Source organism: Acanthochromis polyacanthus, chromosome 10, assembly GCF_021347895.1.
Source record: "Acanthochromis polyacanthus isolate Apoly-LR-REF ecotype Palm Island chromosome 10, KAUST_Apoly_ChrSc, whole genome shotgun sequence".
In the NCBI taxonomy this organism is placed as follows: domain Eukaryota; kingdom Metazoa; phylum Chordata; class Actinopteri; family Pomacentridae; genus Acanthochromis; species Acanthochromis polyacanthus.
In genome coordinates, this window is record NC_067122.1 from 28,815,918 (window position 1) to 28,831,560 (window position 15,643).

The 15,643-nt window shown below is 43.9% G+C and overlaps 1 protein-coding gene across 1 annotated transcript in view; it reads left to right on the top strand.

Annotated features, from left to right (window-relative positions):
- The window catches only part of gpc3 (glypican 3), a 179,193-nt gene that overhangs the window by 128,708 nt on the left and 34,842 nt on the right, over positions 1–15,643 (top strand). Inside the window, 1 exon segment of the mRNA XM_022202960.2 lies at positions 1,466–1,577. Within this exon segment, the coding sequence (XP_022058652.2) occupies positions 1,466–1,577 (112 nt within the window).

Consider the following 15,643-nt stretch of genomic DNA (forward strand, 5'->3'; position numbering starts at 1 on the left):
AACCTTTTCTCTGAAAATCATTTTTCCTCCTCCAGCCCATTCGTCCTTCATCTTTCCAAACATTTACTGCAATATAGCAGTTGACATTTATGCTGCAGCTCGACCTCTGGCCTCCGCACCATTCGTATCACCGCCGTGCCTGAGAAAGATATGTTGTCAGTCCTGACTCTGGTTCTTCTAAACACGCCTGCCTCGTATGTGCAGAAGCTCTTAGCGTACTGTTGTGGTGGGAAGGGGTTAATTCCTGTCAGTGCCAGAAGTTGAAGGAACACCTGCAGGAAAAATCTCAACATGAAAGAACTAGAGAAAAATCTACCTTTCAGACACTCCAGCTCCTCCTTCTCCTGATAGCGTACACGAGTGTCAACAGAGCAGCGTTTCCTCAGTTGCACATGCAGACATGTAAGCACCTGCCTGCAGGCTGCTTGTACCTAAATATACCCTCGGAGCTGAAGCAGGACAGAAATACATCTCTACTAATGTTCGATCATTTTCTGCAGATGATTAAAAAGTAACTAAGTGGTCTGTTAATGTGCATGAAATTAATAACCGTACAAACTTTGCTTAATGATCGAACTTTTTTGAGGACGCCGTTGCCTCTCAGAACAAGTTCAGATTTTCCAAATTATCAATGTGTGTGTTCGGAAGTAAAATGACAATAGCTGGTGATTTTTGATGCTTGTCTGTTTACTGTACACCACACAGACTCCTAACAACCTGAACTGGTCTCCACATGTACATACTGCTGCTCACTGAGCGGATTAATGTGCATCTCAAGATTGAGGAAAAGTTTAATAAGAAGGAGGAACTCAGTATTGTGAAGAATGTTTTTAAAAAATTCCAAATTACATTTCTCAAATTTCTAGAAGAACTCAAATAAAGCTCTGAAAGAACCAAAAACCTAAAATAAATCTATGAAAAAGAACTGAAATTCATGAATGTTTTTTGTGACAAAGTTTCTATCATAGAAAATTAAAAGTAATAGGGGCCATTGGAAACTCAAGACTGCTATTATATACGTGGTCTTTACAAGTGTATGCTAATTGGAAGCGGATGTCTTAAGTTAAACTAATAATACACTCATAACAGTTTCCTTATGATGGCTGCTGCTGAAATATTTTTAGCATAGTCTATTAAAAATGTTTGTGGTCTCCAAGCTTTTTGTTAATAACATTAAGGCTATCCATAAATGTCAAATGTTAGAAAAACCCTTTCTAGATATAAAGTCTCCAGTGAGGGAAGAGTTAGTCCTCTGATTAAAGCTCAGTTACAAATGGACTTTCGAGTTCTGCCCCTGAAGCAGCAACCCTGAAAGCCCTGTCATTCATCTTATCAACACTAGATGGTGATAAATGCCATGTTTGAAATGATGGTGTCAATAGTCAGCTTATAATGTCTTCCACACATGGAGCTTAAACACTCGCTAACACAAGAACTTCAACATTTTTCTTCCCCTTACTTGCAGGTTTCCGGGTCCTGGCCTGAAGCGACTGCACACCGGCACAGAGTCGAGGAGCAACAAGCCTCCTGAGCCGATCATCAGTCAGATCATAGACAAACTCAAACACATCAACCAGGTGAGCCGAGCTGCTCCATGTTCGAACCACTGGTTTGTTCATGTTTTAAATCTGAACCCCTCTGGTGAGCAATTTGTCCGTGGCCTCTCCTCTGAGCAGGCGTTCAGGTTTACCTTCCACAGCGGCTCCGTTGGTCGGCTGCTGAAGGCCTCGCTTTGCAGCTCCTGTGGGGGTCAGCACAGGACAGGACAGGAGAAGATGTGAAATGAGGATGCTTTGCGCTGTTACGCACCTCTCTCTCTCTCTGCCATATATCACCTGTGTGGAAGGTGATGTCGAAGCCTTGCTCTTTTTAAATGCAAAAATGTCTCATCTGTGCTACACAAAAGAAAAACCGAGACACAAGTTCACCCGCCTAGCGACCACATGATGACCCATTTTCTGAAGGTTTGTTGTGGCCGAAAGGAATTATGTTCTCTGTCCACAGTAAGTTGCAGCTGTCATCAAGGCCGAAGCCCTCATTTTTTATTTGCAGCTTTCATTGCCATGGAAACCACCTTTTGGATTTAGTGCAAAGATGCTTGTAGGATCAAACCCCGCAGATAAATATATATCAGCCCACAGATCGACCAAGACTTCCTGCTTTCCTGGTTGTTGTACTTGTAGCTGTCAACACTTCCAGCTGACCACCTTCACACACTCACTTTGTGCGTTTTTGCCTGCATGTGTGTGTGTTTGAGTGCTGCCGAGCTGTCTGAATGGATTACAATCCTTCTCCGCTGTTTAAACAACCTGAAAGATCTGAGGAACAACCGTGGACCCTCCTCCGCTCTCCTCCGACAGCCAGAGACCCTCCAAAAAAAAATACAGAGGCTTGCAGGCTGAAACGCTGTAATTTCCGCATTTACTTTTGCCGTATTGCCTCATGTGTGCGTGTCAGATGCCCCCTGCTGTCTTCAAAAGGTCCCAAACATGATTCATCCTCAATTCCAGCTCTAAATGTTTTGTACGAGTTTAAGGCATAATTCCTGTCTGAACTCATGAATCTTTTTTTTTTTTTTTTTTTTTTACAGCTTTGGCCTTCATTTCTGTCAGTTATGAAGATGTTGCACTCACCAGAGTCATTTCTTCGAGTCCGGTGGGGACAGAAACATGTCAGCTGTTTAACCACATTGTCAGAACCATTTTATTTGGTGCTAAAACTAAGACTGTTAAGCGTCAATAATAATCCTTCATGCATGCAAACTTTGTCAGACAGGAATGTCTGTCTGTAGACTCTGATGGACGTTTATTAGGGATAGTCTGACTAATAATTTTGCTTCTCATCCAGACAGGTTCGTGTGTCATGAAAGTTTAAGTAAAATCTGTGTGATTTTTTGACTTTAAGCCCTTTATGCTTCTTTTTAGCGATATTGGAGAATGTTATTGACCAAAATGACAAAAATAAACCCAAGCTATAGTCAAAGAATCCTATTTAAACACGTTAAAAAAAACAAGACACGCTCCCTCTGATGTAATAAGGCTTTTAAAACTTCCTGCTCTGACAAGGACAAAATATTGTGTCCGTATGATTGCATACAGAGCTGCTCCAGTGATGACTGTTTACCGCGTGGATCAGGTTCCTGATAGGCTTTTGATGAGATTTCACAAGAAAATGCAGTTTGGTGAAAATAACTGAGCTCATTGTGTTACAGACATTCAGACAATCCCTTAGAAGCACTCAAATCAGATGTTCCCAGTAACCTAATGCCCATTTTCTAATTGGCCCACGTGTTGCGCTGATGACGCGGTGCACATGTGGACATTTATTGGGTTTTGATTCTGTTCCTCTCCATAAACGCCTGATATTTATGCAGATTGACTATTCACATGGGAGCTGTTAGTCCTGATATCTGATGACCATTCAGCGGAGTCGGGCACATTTCTGCTCCAACTCCAACTTCCCTTCAGATCTTGACTTCAATGGGCTGGATTAACATCTGACAAAGGAATGACTACATTTGACTGCATATTTCATGTGCAGTAAAACTGTTTATGACTCGTAGCCGTGCTTTTTTTTTATTCCTGCAGAAATGAGATTACACTTGTGTTTTTGAATACCAATCATCACTGAAGTAGGCTACATAAAATGACAGGAACACCTTGCAATATCGTGCAATCCAGTGTAACAGTCCTGCAATAAATTAACACATTGTGGAGTTTAGAAAATCATATTTTTACTGCCAGAGTGCTCAGGAAAGTTTATTTAAACTTTTGAGGCTATAATTTATGGTGATAATTTAACATTCTTCATCATAACGGAGCTGCTCCTGCTCATTTGTCTTTCCATTTGTATATGTATTTTTGACATTTGCAAAATATCAGAAAGACAGTTTTCATTGGCAAGAGTCCTACAGCTCTGACGCTTAACTCATGGTTTATGGTTCAGATCAGGCCTTCAACAGGGCGTTGGCTGGCCGGTCGACTATTTTCTAATTCACAATGAAAATAAATCAATTCACGCTGCAAATTTTGTTTGTTTTTGTAGTAACTGATCGATACGTTTCTTGGCTGTGTCTCAGTTACTCTGAAATAAGTAAAAATAAATCATTTTTCAGAAAGATGAGTTATGGGCTTTCCAATATTAATTTATTCATTCTTGCTTATGCATCTGATTATTTGAAGAAAAAGATTTTTTTTTAAATATTTCAGTGCCAGGAGTCCATAAAGATGAAAAAAATGACTGTCTCACTTCTTGTTAATGGAAATCTTTGATACTGGTTGACTATCCAGAGAGTATCTGAGGCGCTCTGATTTTAAATATAGAACTAAATAGAATTCTTTATTAATACACGGGTAAAGACAAAAATAAAGAATATAGACTTTTTAAATTTAATATTAAACTGTCTTGGTTACTCTTTGGACTAAGGATTTCCATTATTAAGAAGTGGGACAGTCATTGTTGTTTCATCTTTACTGAAAATTAGTGTTTGTTTATTAACTAGTCTGTCATTTTGCAAAAGTGCCCCCAGGCAAAGCAGGTTGTGTATCAGTGATCTATCAATGGTCTGACTGCACTCAGCTCAACCGTGCTTTGAACAATGCTAACATGCTAATGTTGAGCAGGTTTAATATTTACAATAGTCACTGTGTTAGTTTGGTATTAGCACTAAACACTCAGTCCAGCTGAGGCTGATGGGAAAGACTTGAGGATATCTGATCATAAACCAAAATATTGGACAAATTTTGTGGAGATGTTGGTGCTGGATGAAAAAACAAAATACTGTATGACCAAAGTTGTTACAATTCATCCTGAGGTTTAGTGGCAATCCATCCAGCGGTTGCTGAGACGTTTAACTGAAAACCATAAATGTCAACCCCCTGGTTGTGTTAGTGGAAAAGTAAAGGCCAGTTCATGCTTTCCTCATGTCTGCAAGAATCCACGTGAGATAAATTTTGTCGTCTGCAAAAGCCTGTGAGGGTCCACCAGGACTCTCTGTAGACGTCCATGTGCAGCCCGAAATTTGTGGCCGTGCAGACTGAACGCACTGCAAGCACACCGACTGCACATGAGAAGAGGTTCTGCATCATCCACATCTTTACAATTCATCAGTACAAGAGTTGTAATTGAAGTAGTCGCTCCAGGATGTTGGGGGTGCTTTGATTTGTAGCTACCTGCTTTCCATTGAAAGAGCCCAAAACACAGTGGGAAGTTCTAAAATCTCCAGATATCCTGTGTTATGTCCAACCACTGTGTTACTCTGTAAGTAGCTGCTGTATCCTGTAAAAAGTTATAAACTTTCAGGTTCATCCACAGAAGCCCTGTGTGCTTTTTTGTGTTTAAGAGGATCTGTGTGGCAAACGGACATGTACGTATTGTAGAATAAATCGAACCGCTCTTAACTCTCATGTCGTCCTGTGAGTCAAAACTGACCTGTTTTAAAGTTTGAAAATGTGGAGAAAAAATATACATATTTTCACCGTGAAACTTCTAATGTCCACATTTTCAACATTTTTAGGAAATCTTTGAACATTTTTTGGTGGGAAAAAAAAGAAATGTTAAAAATGTTTCCTAAGAACATTCACATAAAAATCAACCGGAATCCGGCGAAATTCACCGGATTTTGGTTGATTTTTATGTGAATGTTCTTAAAGAAAATATTAGAAGCTTTACTGATATATTTGTAATCACTTTAAATATTTTTCAGGATTTTTTTTGGAAGATTTTTACTCGACTACTTACTTTTTGAAAATATTTACAAGAATTGTTTGCCAATTTTTTTTAAAATAAAACTTTTAAGGGAAACCTTTAAGGAATTATTGAAATTTTCTTCCTGAAGGTTTTGCAAATTTTCAGAAATTTGGGGAATTTTTTTGCCCAAATTTTTGGATTTTTTTTCAAACAAGAAAACAATATTTTTTTGGTGCCCGTAAATGAAGAGAACAGGAGGGTTAAAGTCTACTTGGATCAGCGCACAGGGATGTGAAAACCATTAAGAGGATAACCAAATTCCTTTGGACACATCTGATACACAAGTGAAAGAAAATGTTTTCAAGCCCAGTAAGATCCTTCCTCTGGGAATCATGAATATTTGTGCCAAAATTCACGGAAATCCACGTGTCAGTTTTTGAAATATATCAGTCTGACCCACAGCGGTGAACCAGCTGACTTACTGACGTCATCATCCCTGAAGACACACTGCATGACTAAAATCATATCGACCCAAAGCTAACGATGATGTCCCATTTCAGCAGCGAGGCTAAAACCTTAAACATGCTTTATAATCCTGCTAAATGTTTATTGACTGTCCACAGTGTTTCATGGCCGCGGCTGCTACCAGTCTGCATATTGTAAACAACCTCTGAGGGCACCAGAGAAAGTGATGTTGTTTAGTTAAAAGCGGTTTTACAAGGTCTCCGCCTACCCGCCAGTTGAAAGGCCACCGGCTCTGGATGATGTGGGGCTAAAAGCAAATGGACTAATTAACCATCTGATGTGAGAGAGTAGGCCGCAGCTCACAGATAATTACTTTCATCTGCCTTGTTTATATGCAGAGTGTATGCTGACAAGCCAGCGGTGAGACGGTTTGTGTAATGCTGCTGGAAGTTAACCAGCAGAGTGCCACGCAGCGTTTCAGTCCCGTGATGCCTCCTGTGTGATCGATCGCCTTGTACAGAGGGTTCAGAGCCGCAAGCTGAAGAATGTCTACATTATTGTGCTTTATGTGCATTCAGCCGCACATTCGGACACGGGTCACTCTCACGCATGTCTTTATAAGTCCTGTAAGGCTCTTTTATCCTGCACACGTTTTCCATTTGAGTGAACGTCTACTTTTGGCTGAAACCGTGATCACAATCAATGGTTCTTCCAGCTTGTACTGACCCACTTTCAAACCACGAATCAGTCCCAGAACGGAGTATGTGAGCCGGTGTCATAAAATATAGGGTCTACACTCTCCAACAGTAAGGGGAACGTGGGACCCCTCCAAAGAGTCGACTTCCTTCCAACTTTAATCCCCCTGATGTTTCATTCCTCCACTCCTAAGTGCTGCATGACGATGGCCCTGTGAAATGCAACTATGCGGCGGAAATGTGTCATTTCTCACGTTGTCAGTGTTGATCAGAGTATCAGCAGATACAAAGACAGTTTGGCAGGGAGACCCTTGCCTTTGTGCTTTTGTGAGGCTAAACTAAACATCATAGGGGGAAAAAAAATTCAGAGCCGGTCGCCTCAGCTTATAAAACAACGTTTTCTCACGCCTGAAGCAGTTGATGTCATGACTGAGCCGTAGCCAAGTTTAAAGAGAGCTGCACACTATAAATGGATGAAGAGAAATGGCTTTCTTCTTCGGTTATTGCTTCTCGACTTGGAATCTTTAAACAGAGCAGGACTGTGCGGAGCCATGGACATTTTTGTGCCTGTGTACACTGTGTAACAAATTCCTGTGTGAGGTCCTGTCTTTCTGTTGTGACTTGTATACGTGTAGAGCTGATAAAGACGAGTGCACTCCAACCTGCTGTCCTCGGCTCTGACGTCAGGCCGCTGATACTCCCTGACTGACAAGTCTTGCTGTTTTCTTGCTGAGATGTGGACTGTGAACAATGTCTCTGCATTAACTCTGTCATTTTGTGTGAGGCGAATTCCTGCGTGTGGACTCCTAAATTAGCACATATTATTTTGGTGATGTGTTCTTGTTCTGAGGAGATGAGTTTGTTTTTCTGAACATCTGTTTAATTTCCCAGAGTATCGGGTTTCTCCTCTGAACAACTAATCTGGCAGGAGATGGTTGAGCTAGTGGCAAAATAGAGCAATTATGTGATTGGTCTTTGATTACAGAGCGTTTCATTTGTCAGATGAGTTTGCCATTTGGAGGGTCAGACCTCCTGGGATTATTGTGACAGCCCCTTCTTGGCTTTATGAAGCTGCATTTGGAATCCTATGGATATGAAAGACCTCTTTGTTTTATGAATGATGTTTCACTGTTAAAATTGATATTTAGCAAACATCTTCAAGCTGTGAGCCAAGGCTTTAATTTTCACATACTCCCATCACTCTGTATCTGTGCCTGTTCATTGCCTTTCTTTCCGTCTCCCCAGCTGTGCTGAGTTGTGTGTGACAGACTCCAGCTCTGTCGCCCTTCCCTCCTCCATCCCCCTCCTCTCCTAAACCCCTCCATCCCCCTCCTCTCCTTGCAGCTTCCCAGACTAATTGAAGCCAGAACCTGGGAAAATCCTGCAGGTAGGACAGGAATCCAGGGTGGAAAATAAACCAGATCCCGAGCGCCACAAATTCCATCACGCAGTCTCACTTCCTCCGAGCCACTGGAGCCTGGGCAGCATGCGCTCAACACCTCGTGCATGCTCAAGCAGAATGCGCTCTTTAATATATAACTCACGCACTTAGCTGCAACAGTTTTTACTGCGCACACTTGCTGTAATTAATCTTACAGGAATAAAAGTGCAGCAGATGCATTCACAGCTCTGTAATATACGAGCATACAAATGAGTGCAAAATAGCAACACTTGAAAAACACTTTAGAACGTAGGAATAAATAGGGTGCTACGTGTCTTATTATTACAATAAAGATAAGGTGGAAGCTGCTTCATGATGAGGCCAGCATGCGGTGGCCTTTTCCTACAGGGTATGCTTACAATCAGACTAATAGACACCATGGGTGTCAGACTGGGCCTGCTGTTTTGTAAACTTACACTTGCTAACCTAGTCATTATGCTCGCTCCAGTCAAAGAGACTGACTTCTGTTTGATGTTATTTACTGAGGGGTTTTGAAGCGTTATTTAATATACCCCCTCAGGGCCTTTGTCCTCTCGCCCTCCTCGTTTTTTTATGTGTGTGAAGTACGACTGCTCTGGAAGCAGAAGAGGAAGAAGGGCTGCTATATTTGCAGGCGCCGATAAGCCATGAGGGTGCTTTAAATGAAGTATGACACCTGGTGTAAACCTTTGAGGGGCTGCAGGGCATCAGGCTGGGTTCAACTGTTAGAGCAACACACATGCATGTTATCCTCTCGTCTTTCGGAGACTCATGACTTCACGGCAAGTTTAGGATTTGTGGAACTATGCTCCCTAAACTTTCAGAAATCCAACCATCAGATACCTACCTTCTCCCCTCCACCTACAGCTCTCTCCCCTGCTGACTGGGAGGTCAGACGGAGCATGTGAGGGCCCTTTTCCTCCCAATTAGTCTGCCTGCTAATGAGGCCCAACCATCCCTCTACCACTGCCATCCATCCCTCCTTACCTCCACACCTCCACCTCCCTCCTTGCCACCTTTCCACCATCAATCCTGAGGCCCAAGCTGCCTCTCTCTGCCCACTCCGCCCCTCTGCTCCCACACCACCACCTCCCCACTGGGTGTAATTATCACGCAGCCGGCTTATAAAAACCCTGCAGCACAAGCCAGGCACTCGCCTTGCTAACCAGCAGTCGCAGCATGGGTTTTTTTTCTCTACCTATGAGCTTTTCATTTCCTTAATATTTTCTCTCTGATTCTGTGCTTTTTGTTGAACAGCTGAGCGTCGTATCTGATCCACACATCCTGGGCTTGTTGTCACTGGGCACCGTCACGTGTTGCTGTGGAACAGGACCCCCCCCAGCAGAGGTCAGAGGTCACACTTCCCGTTTCCTGTCTCTGCTGGGTCATCAGAGGGTCTCCCTGCGAGGGTCAGGGACCTCCTCTGTTCCTCCTCTGCCTTTTGTTTGGGATGGCGGTGCTCTGGGAGGCACCGCACAGTTGAGGCTCCGCTCTGGACCTGTCAAAGTGTTAACACTTCCTAACTTTATCATTCCCCTCACATGTTCGCTACCTTTTCATCTTGCCAGACTCCCATATTTTTGCAGTATGTGGTGGGCTCTCTGTCTCTCTTTTTCTCGTTAACTCCCCCCCGCCTCCCTGTGCTGTTTCCTACCACCCTCAGTTCTCTTTGGTTTCTGCTACAAGCTAATCTACAGCAGAGCAGCACTGAAGCTCCAGCATGTTCAGGCCTCTCCACTCAGCTGAGCATCCGTCAACTCCCGCTAGGTGTGATCATGGGACACGCAGTGACAGTCTGCTGATGTTGAAGTGGAGGGTTTCTTAGCAACACATGACTCTGGAAACCACAGCGATAACGTGTAAAGCAGACGAGCACCAGACAAAAAAAGATTGTCTGAGGGGCGTAATCTGATTTAGCGATCACCGGCTTGTGCAGGAATGAGACTTTTTAAACTATTAAACCCCACACAAACAATCGGGCACATTCACAGACATAAGTCAAGATTTTCATTTGGTTAGCCTCAGAATTCAATTGCAGTCATACCAGATATATTTAATGCCAGAGGGAGAGAACTCCAAGCCTTGATCTCTGCTGTATATGTTGAAATGCAATGTTTTATTCTTCCAGAAGACGAACCATTTATTTAATATGTACAAGAGTTTTCATTAGCTTTCATAGATTATATACGAGAGGAACAAAGTTCCTGCCAAGAAAGTGTAAACATCCATTCAGGATTCAGTCCAAACTATCTGGAAGTAGACTTATGGGCTTAGTCAGAAAGGTGGAGTGGACACACGCCCAGTTTAACGCAGGACCAGAGAGCTACTTTTTTCTCTGTGTGTTCTGTTTCCGACTGAAAGGAACATCAGGAAATTAATCTTGTCTGCATTAACTGTCTGAGGCTGGGCTCCCGTTGCGTGACATTCTCGGCAGCGGACAGATAGAGGAAGACGAGGAAGAGGGTGAGGAGGGGGAAAAAAGAAAACAGGGAAAAGAATGAGACAGCACCGGTTCCCCTCCTCTTTACATTTCAGATTCAATAAAAGTTGAGTAATGAGTCGAGGAGAGCGGGTGGGAATGCAGCGTCGTTCGAAACGCCGCTCTGCCTGCCGAGGAGGCTTTCCATGACTCATTCTGTGGAAATTGCCTTCTGTCATTCCTCTGTCTGTCTCTCTATCTGTCTCTGTTCTCCCATGATGAGCTTCATTCATTTCCACTCTCTCCCTGTCTCTGTCCGGGCTCCAAACAAGGACGTCTGCCAGGGTGATACAAACACAGCAGCTCAGAGGACATGTGGGGATTAGGTGAAAGGAAAGTCCATTTCCTTCATTTATCAGGAAAAATAGTCTGTGATGTGTTTGTCTAACACGGTGACCCGGACATCAGCTTTAGAAAATGTGCTTTTCAGTTTTACAGGAGCTCTGGTATAAATAGTAGACAATTAGAGACTGTAGTGTAAAATGCAGCAGCTTATTATTGTTTAACCAGACCCTGGAAAGCACATTAGCATTGTGCACATTACACTATAATGTAAAAAGACTGACTGCAGCTCCCCATTGAACTCATATAATAATAGTTGTTTTGTAACGTGGGTCTCATTTTCTTAGATCTGGACACAGTTTCTAATGTAAATAATTAGACCCTCCAGAAAAACGCGGGCAAAAATCCTTGATTCCGCAGGCTAAAATCCTTGATTATGCGAATAAATATGTGGGATTTTTATGCCATTATATGCGGGGAAATTGCGGAAAGTTACAAAGTATGCGAATAGTTGTGAAATATGCAAAAAGATGCGAAATATGTAAGAATTGGGAAAAAAGGTGATTCTTCTCCATCCTGTTACTAGGACACACACATCCTTTACTGAGGTTAAAACACTTTCCTATTCATTTTTTAAGGAATTGTAATTGGGGTTTAACGACACGCACGTATACACACCCTGGTGCGCTCCTTCACTCACACACACACCCACCCACACAGCACACTCACACAACGCACTCCCTGGAGAAGTCGTGGAGAAGTGCTGCAACACGGTTGATTTTCTTCGGTGCTCCAGAATGATGTTGCACGGGGTGCAAAAAAGTATTCCCCTACTTTCGTGCAGTAAATCTGGGTACTGTTTTGCCCGGTCTCTGGCTGAAATATTCGTAGGTAAATGTGATCTTTGAGCATTCGCCATTCTTGTTTTTCGTCTCTGAGCTCCTCGCTCCGCATCAGCTCGTGCTTGTAGTGTGTGTGTGTGTGAATGCGCGAACTGATTACGTCAGGCCGGGCGTCACATAAAAACTCACTCACAACTCCATTTATATTGGTTATAGTTTTCTCATTTTATGCGGGAATCGTGATATCAAGCGGGACCCGCATATTTCTCTTTTTTTTCATGGAAATGTGAGATTCTTGCGGGAATTATGCGATTATGCGACCTTATAGGAAATAATCGACCCCCGCATAATCAGCGGCATTTTGGTGATTAATGCGGGAATTCATGCTATCGCATAATCGCGTTTTTCTGGAGGGTCTAAATAATACAGTTAGTAGTTAGTTAGTGAGACATGGCAAACATTGTCAAGAAGAAGTCTTATGTGAAACTTACTTGTAGGAAAAACACATTTGAACAGGAAACTTAGCACCTAAACATTGTGTCGCAAACATTCTTCAGGTTGTGTTTCTGGTTCTGCTTCGACCAGAGTTTCTGTCCTACAGGGGATTATTCTTCAGATGTTTTGGTTAAACTGCTTGAAACTGTCTAAATACTTTCTCCATGAGACAAATTTTCTAAAATTTTGAGACATGGCAGTCCTTGAACATATATCTGAAAAACCGAAATCAAATCTAAACGTAAAGTTGTGAGATTTCTTCATCAACGGGTGAAATGCACATTGAAACCACAGTGTTCTCCCACAGATAACTTGAAAGTCCGACCAGTTAACAAAATAGTGTAAATATGTTGTTTTGGCATTTATTTATTTAGAGTTATGTTTCTGGTCATGGAAGAGACAAATTTTCTAAAATTTTTAGACATGAGAGTTTTTGAACATATCATATCTGACTTCCACTGAAAAACTGAAACCAAATCTAAAATTAAACTTGTCAGATTTCATCATCGAGTAAAATGCACATTGAAACCGCAGTATTCTCCCACATCATATGGTTGCAGCTAACTTCAAAGTCCCACAAATTAGCTAGACAGTGTAAATATATTGTTTTGGCATTTCTTTAGAGTTATGTTTCTGGCCATGAATGTAGACTTATCATCCACTGTCCTGCCTCCAAAGTCTTAAAAGTCGACTTGATGAGTGAGAAAGTTACAAGCCTTGGATCAAGCGCTCCCTTGTGAGGATGGTTTTACACCCACGGATTCAGTCTTCTGCACTCATGTGTGTTCCTGATTTTCATGTACACCATTTCTGTAACTAATTAAATGAAACAGACACACATAACACCTTTACACATAATCGTGATCCATTGATAATGCAACCGCTTTGATTAGAGCAGTTTCAAAGCAGTGCGAGACTCAAACCCCCAAAAATCAGGTCAGCTGTTTTTATCACTGTGTTGTCGAAAAACAGCACTGTAAATAGCAACCTTTAGGCACATATAGGGACACAACATTTAGGGCCCCGAGGGCAGGTGGGGGTGGGAACGATGGGCACTGTGGTGGGGTGGGTGGCAGGGCTATACGGCCCTTTCTCCCCCTCATCACCCTCGTGCCTGCCTCCCCTGCTCTCCAATCTTTTTTTTTTAATGCACCACACACACTCACCTTGGGGGTAGGTCTGGGTTGGCTGACGCCCCCCCAGCCTCCCCACTTTTAATGCACCACATGACACTCAAGGTTACACTATCACGGTGCCGAGATAATGTTTCCTGTTAGGGATCGGGAGACATATTAATAGAAGAGTAATGGGTGGGTTTCACAGTTATGGCCTCGCTGGTGGGATCTGGCCCCCCATACGGCTATGGGGCGGCGGGGTGCACCATCATCCGTGTTGCTGTGGCTGGGGGTCCCTGGGGCCGGGGGGCCGTGGCCTGTGGGGGTTCTCCTGCGTGTCCGACTGGTCCCGGCTGGTGCGGTGGCTCTTGCTGGGCTCCGGGATCTGGATTGGCTGTCCCGGTGGGTGCTGTGGCTGTGGCACGGGCTGGTTGTGTGTGGTGGCTCTGTCCTGGTGGGGGGGTTGGTTCGCGTCGCGGGAGGTGGGGGCCTTGGGTGTGCTGTGCTCGCCCGGGGGCTGGTGCGGGTGGGTATGCGGGGTGCCCCCCCATTGGTGTTGCGGGGCCCCACCGCTCTGTCCTTTTTTGCCCTCTGGACTCGCATTGGGTCCCGGCTCCGGTTCCCTCTGGCCGGCCTCCGGTGGCGGCCTGCCCAGTGATGGGCTGGTTGCCGTCCCTTCGGTGGGGCGCTCTGCCCCTGTGTCTGGCTTCCTGGCTGCTTGGGGCCGTCTAGAGTGCCTATATAATGAGAGTGGCGACATGACGGGTCCAAAAAATTTTGGTCACGTGATCTATAGGAGCCATTTTGTTTCCTATTTATGAACGCCGGTTATGCCTGTTAACGTTGTTTACAACGCAGAGAGTAATTCTCTGACTTTTTTGGCTTCATAAATACCTGAAAAATGACGGGCTGTTGTGCCTTTGGGTGCACAAATTGATCCGAGAAGGGATTACACATGTTTAGATTTCCCAGGAGTAGTGAAAGAATGAAACTGTGGGAAAATAAAGTCCGGAGAGTGGGATGGAAACCGACTTCATCATGATTTTTGTGCCAGGTTAGTCCCATGTATGTACTTTCATGTTATGATGTATGGGTGAATGACAGATAGAAAAGTTTGATGTGATTTTAGGCAGTTGTGGTTATTTTGACTTTGACCATTTTCATGCATGGAGATGCATGGAGATGCATGAAATGCGGGCCGCTGAAGTTTAACGGGGTAACCCGTTAAACTTCAGCGGCCCATCTGAGCTTCGACAACAGCCTCCCTGTTCATTCACATGATTTCGAATTCAACAAACAGCTGACAGTTTTCTGTTTCCTATTTTCTGTTTTCCGTCCAACCTGCAGTCACTTATCAGCCTCATATGACCCGAACAGGCTCCGTGTTCTTCACCTGTTTCTGGGCTGTTAGCCGCCGTTAGCATGAGGATGCTGTTAGCCATATGCTTACAGCTGCAGCAGCGTACAGGCGGACGGGAAAACGTATTTTACTAAATTGACCGAAGCTGCAAACTCGATGATAGAAACATTATACACCCATGGAAAGCTTAGATTCTCATGAATCCGCCGGTATAAACCACTTTCAGATGTGATTACCACAGCGGGTAATATAAACACATTTGTCCAACAAACAGCAAATAACGTAAACAGCAGAACTCACCTTTGAAGGCTCAAAACTAGTCACAGATGAAAATATTCCACAAAACAGCCATAATCCAACCTTGGACATCCAGACAAAACAAGCGAGTAAATTATTTTGTCCAAAACATGTCTTGAAATCAGTAAACAATCCATAGTTTTCGTGAATGTGCACCTCGCGCTGCGCGTCCCATATTGAGTGAATGGAAACAAAATGGCTTCAAATCCCCAGTTGTCGCCACTCTCATTATATAGGCACTCTAGGGCCGTCGGCCCCCCCTGGGGGTGGGGTGTGGGCGGGTATGGTGGTGGGGTGCGGGGGTTTGGTGGGGGCTGGGGCGGGCGGGGTTGGGGTTTGGGTGGCGGGTGGGTCCTCTTGCCCCGGGCTGCCTGGGTCGGTTCTGGCGTGCTGGGGGTGTCAGTAGCTGCACCCTCTTGTCTTCGGGGTCCGTGTGGTACATGGTGGCCCCGGTTGCTCTCTGGGGGCGCTGCCCCGTGGCTCCTCGGCCTGTGGGGGGGTGCCC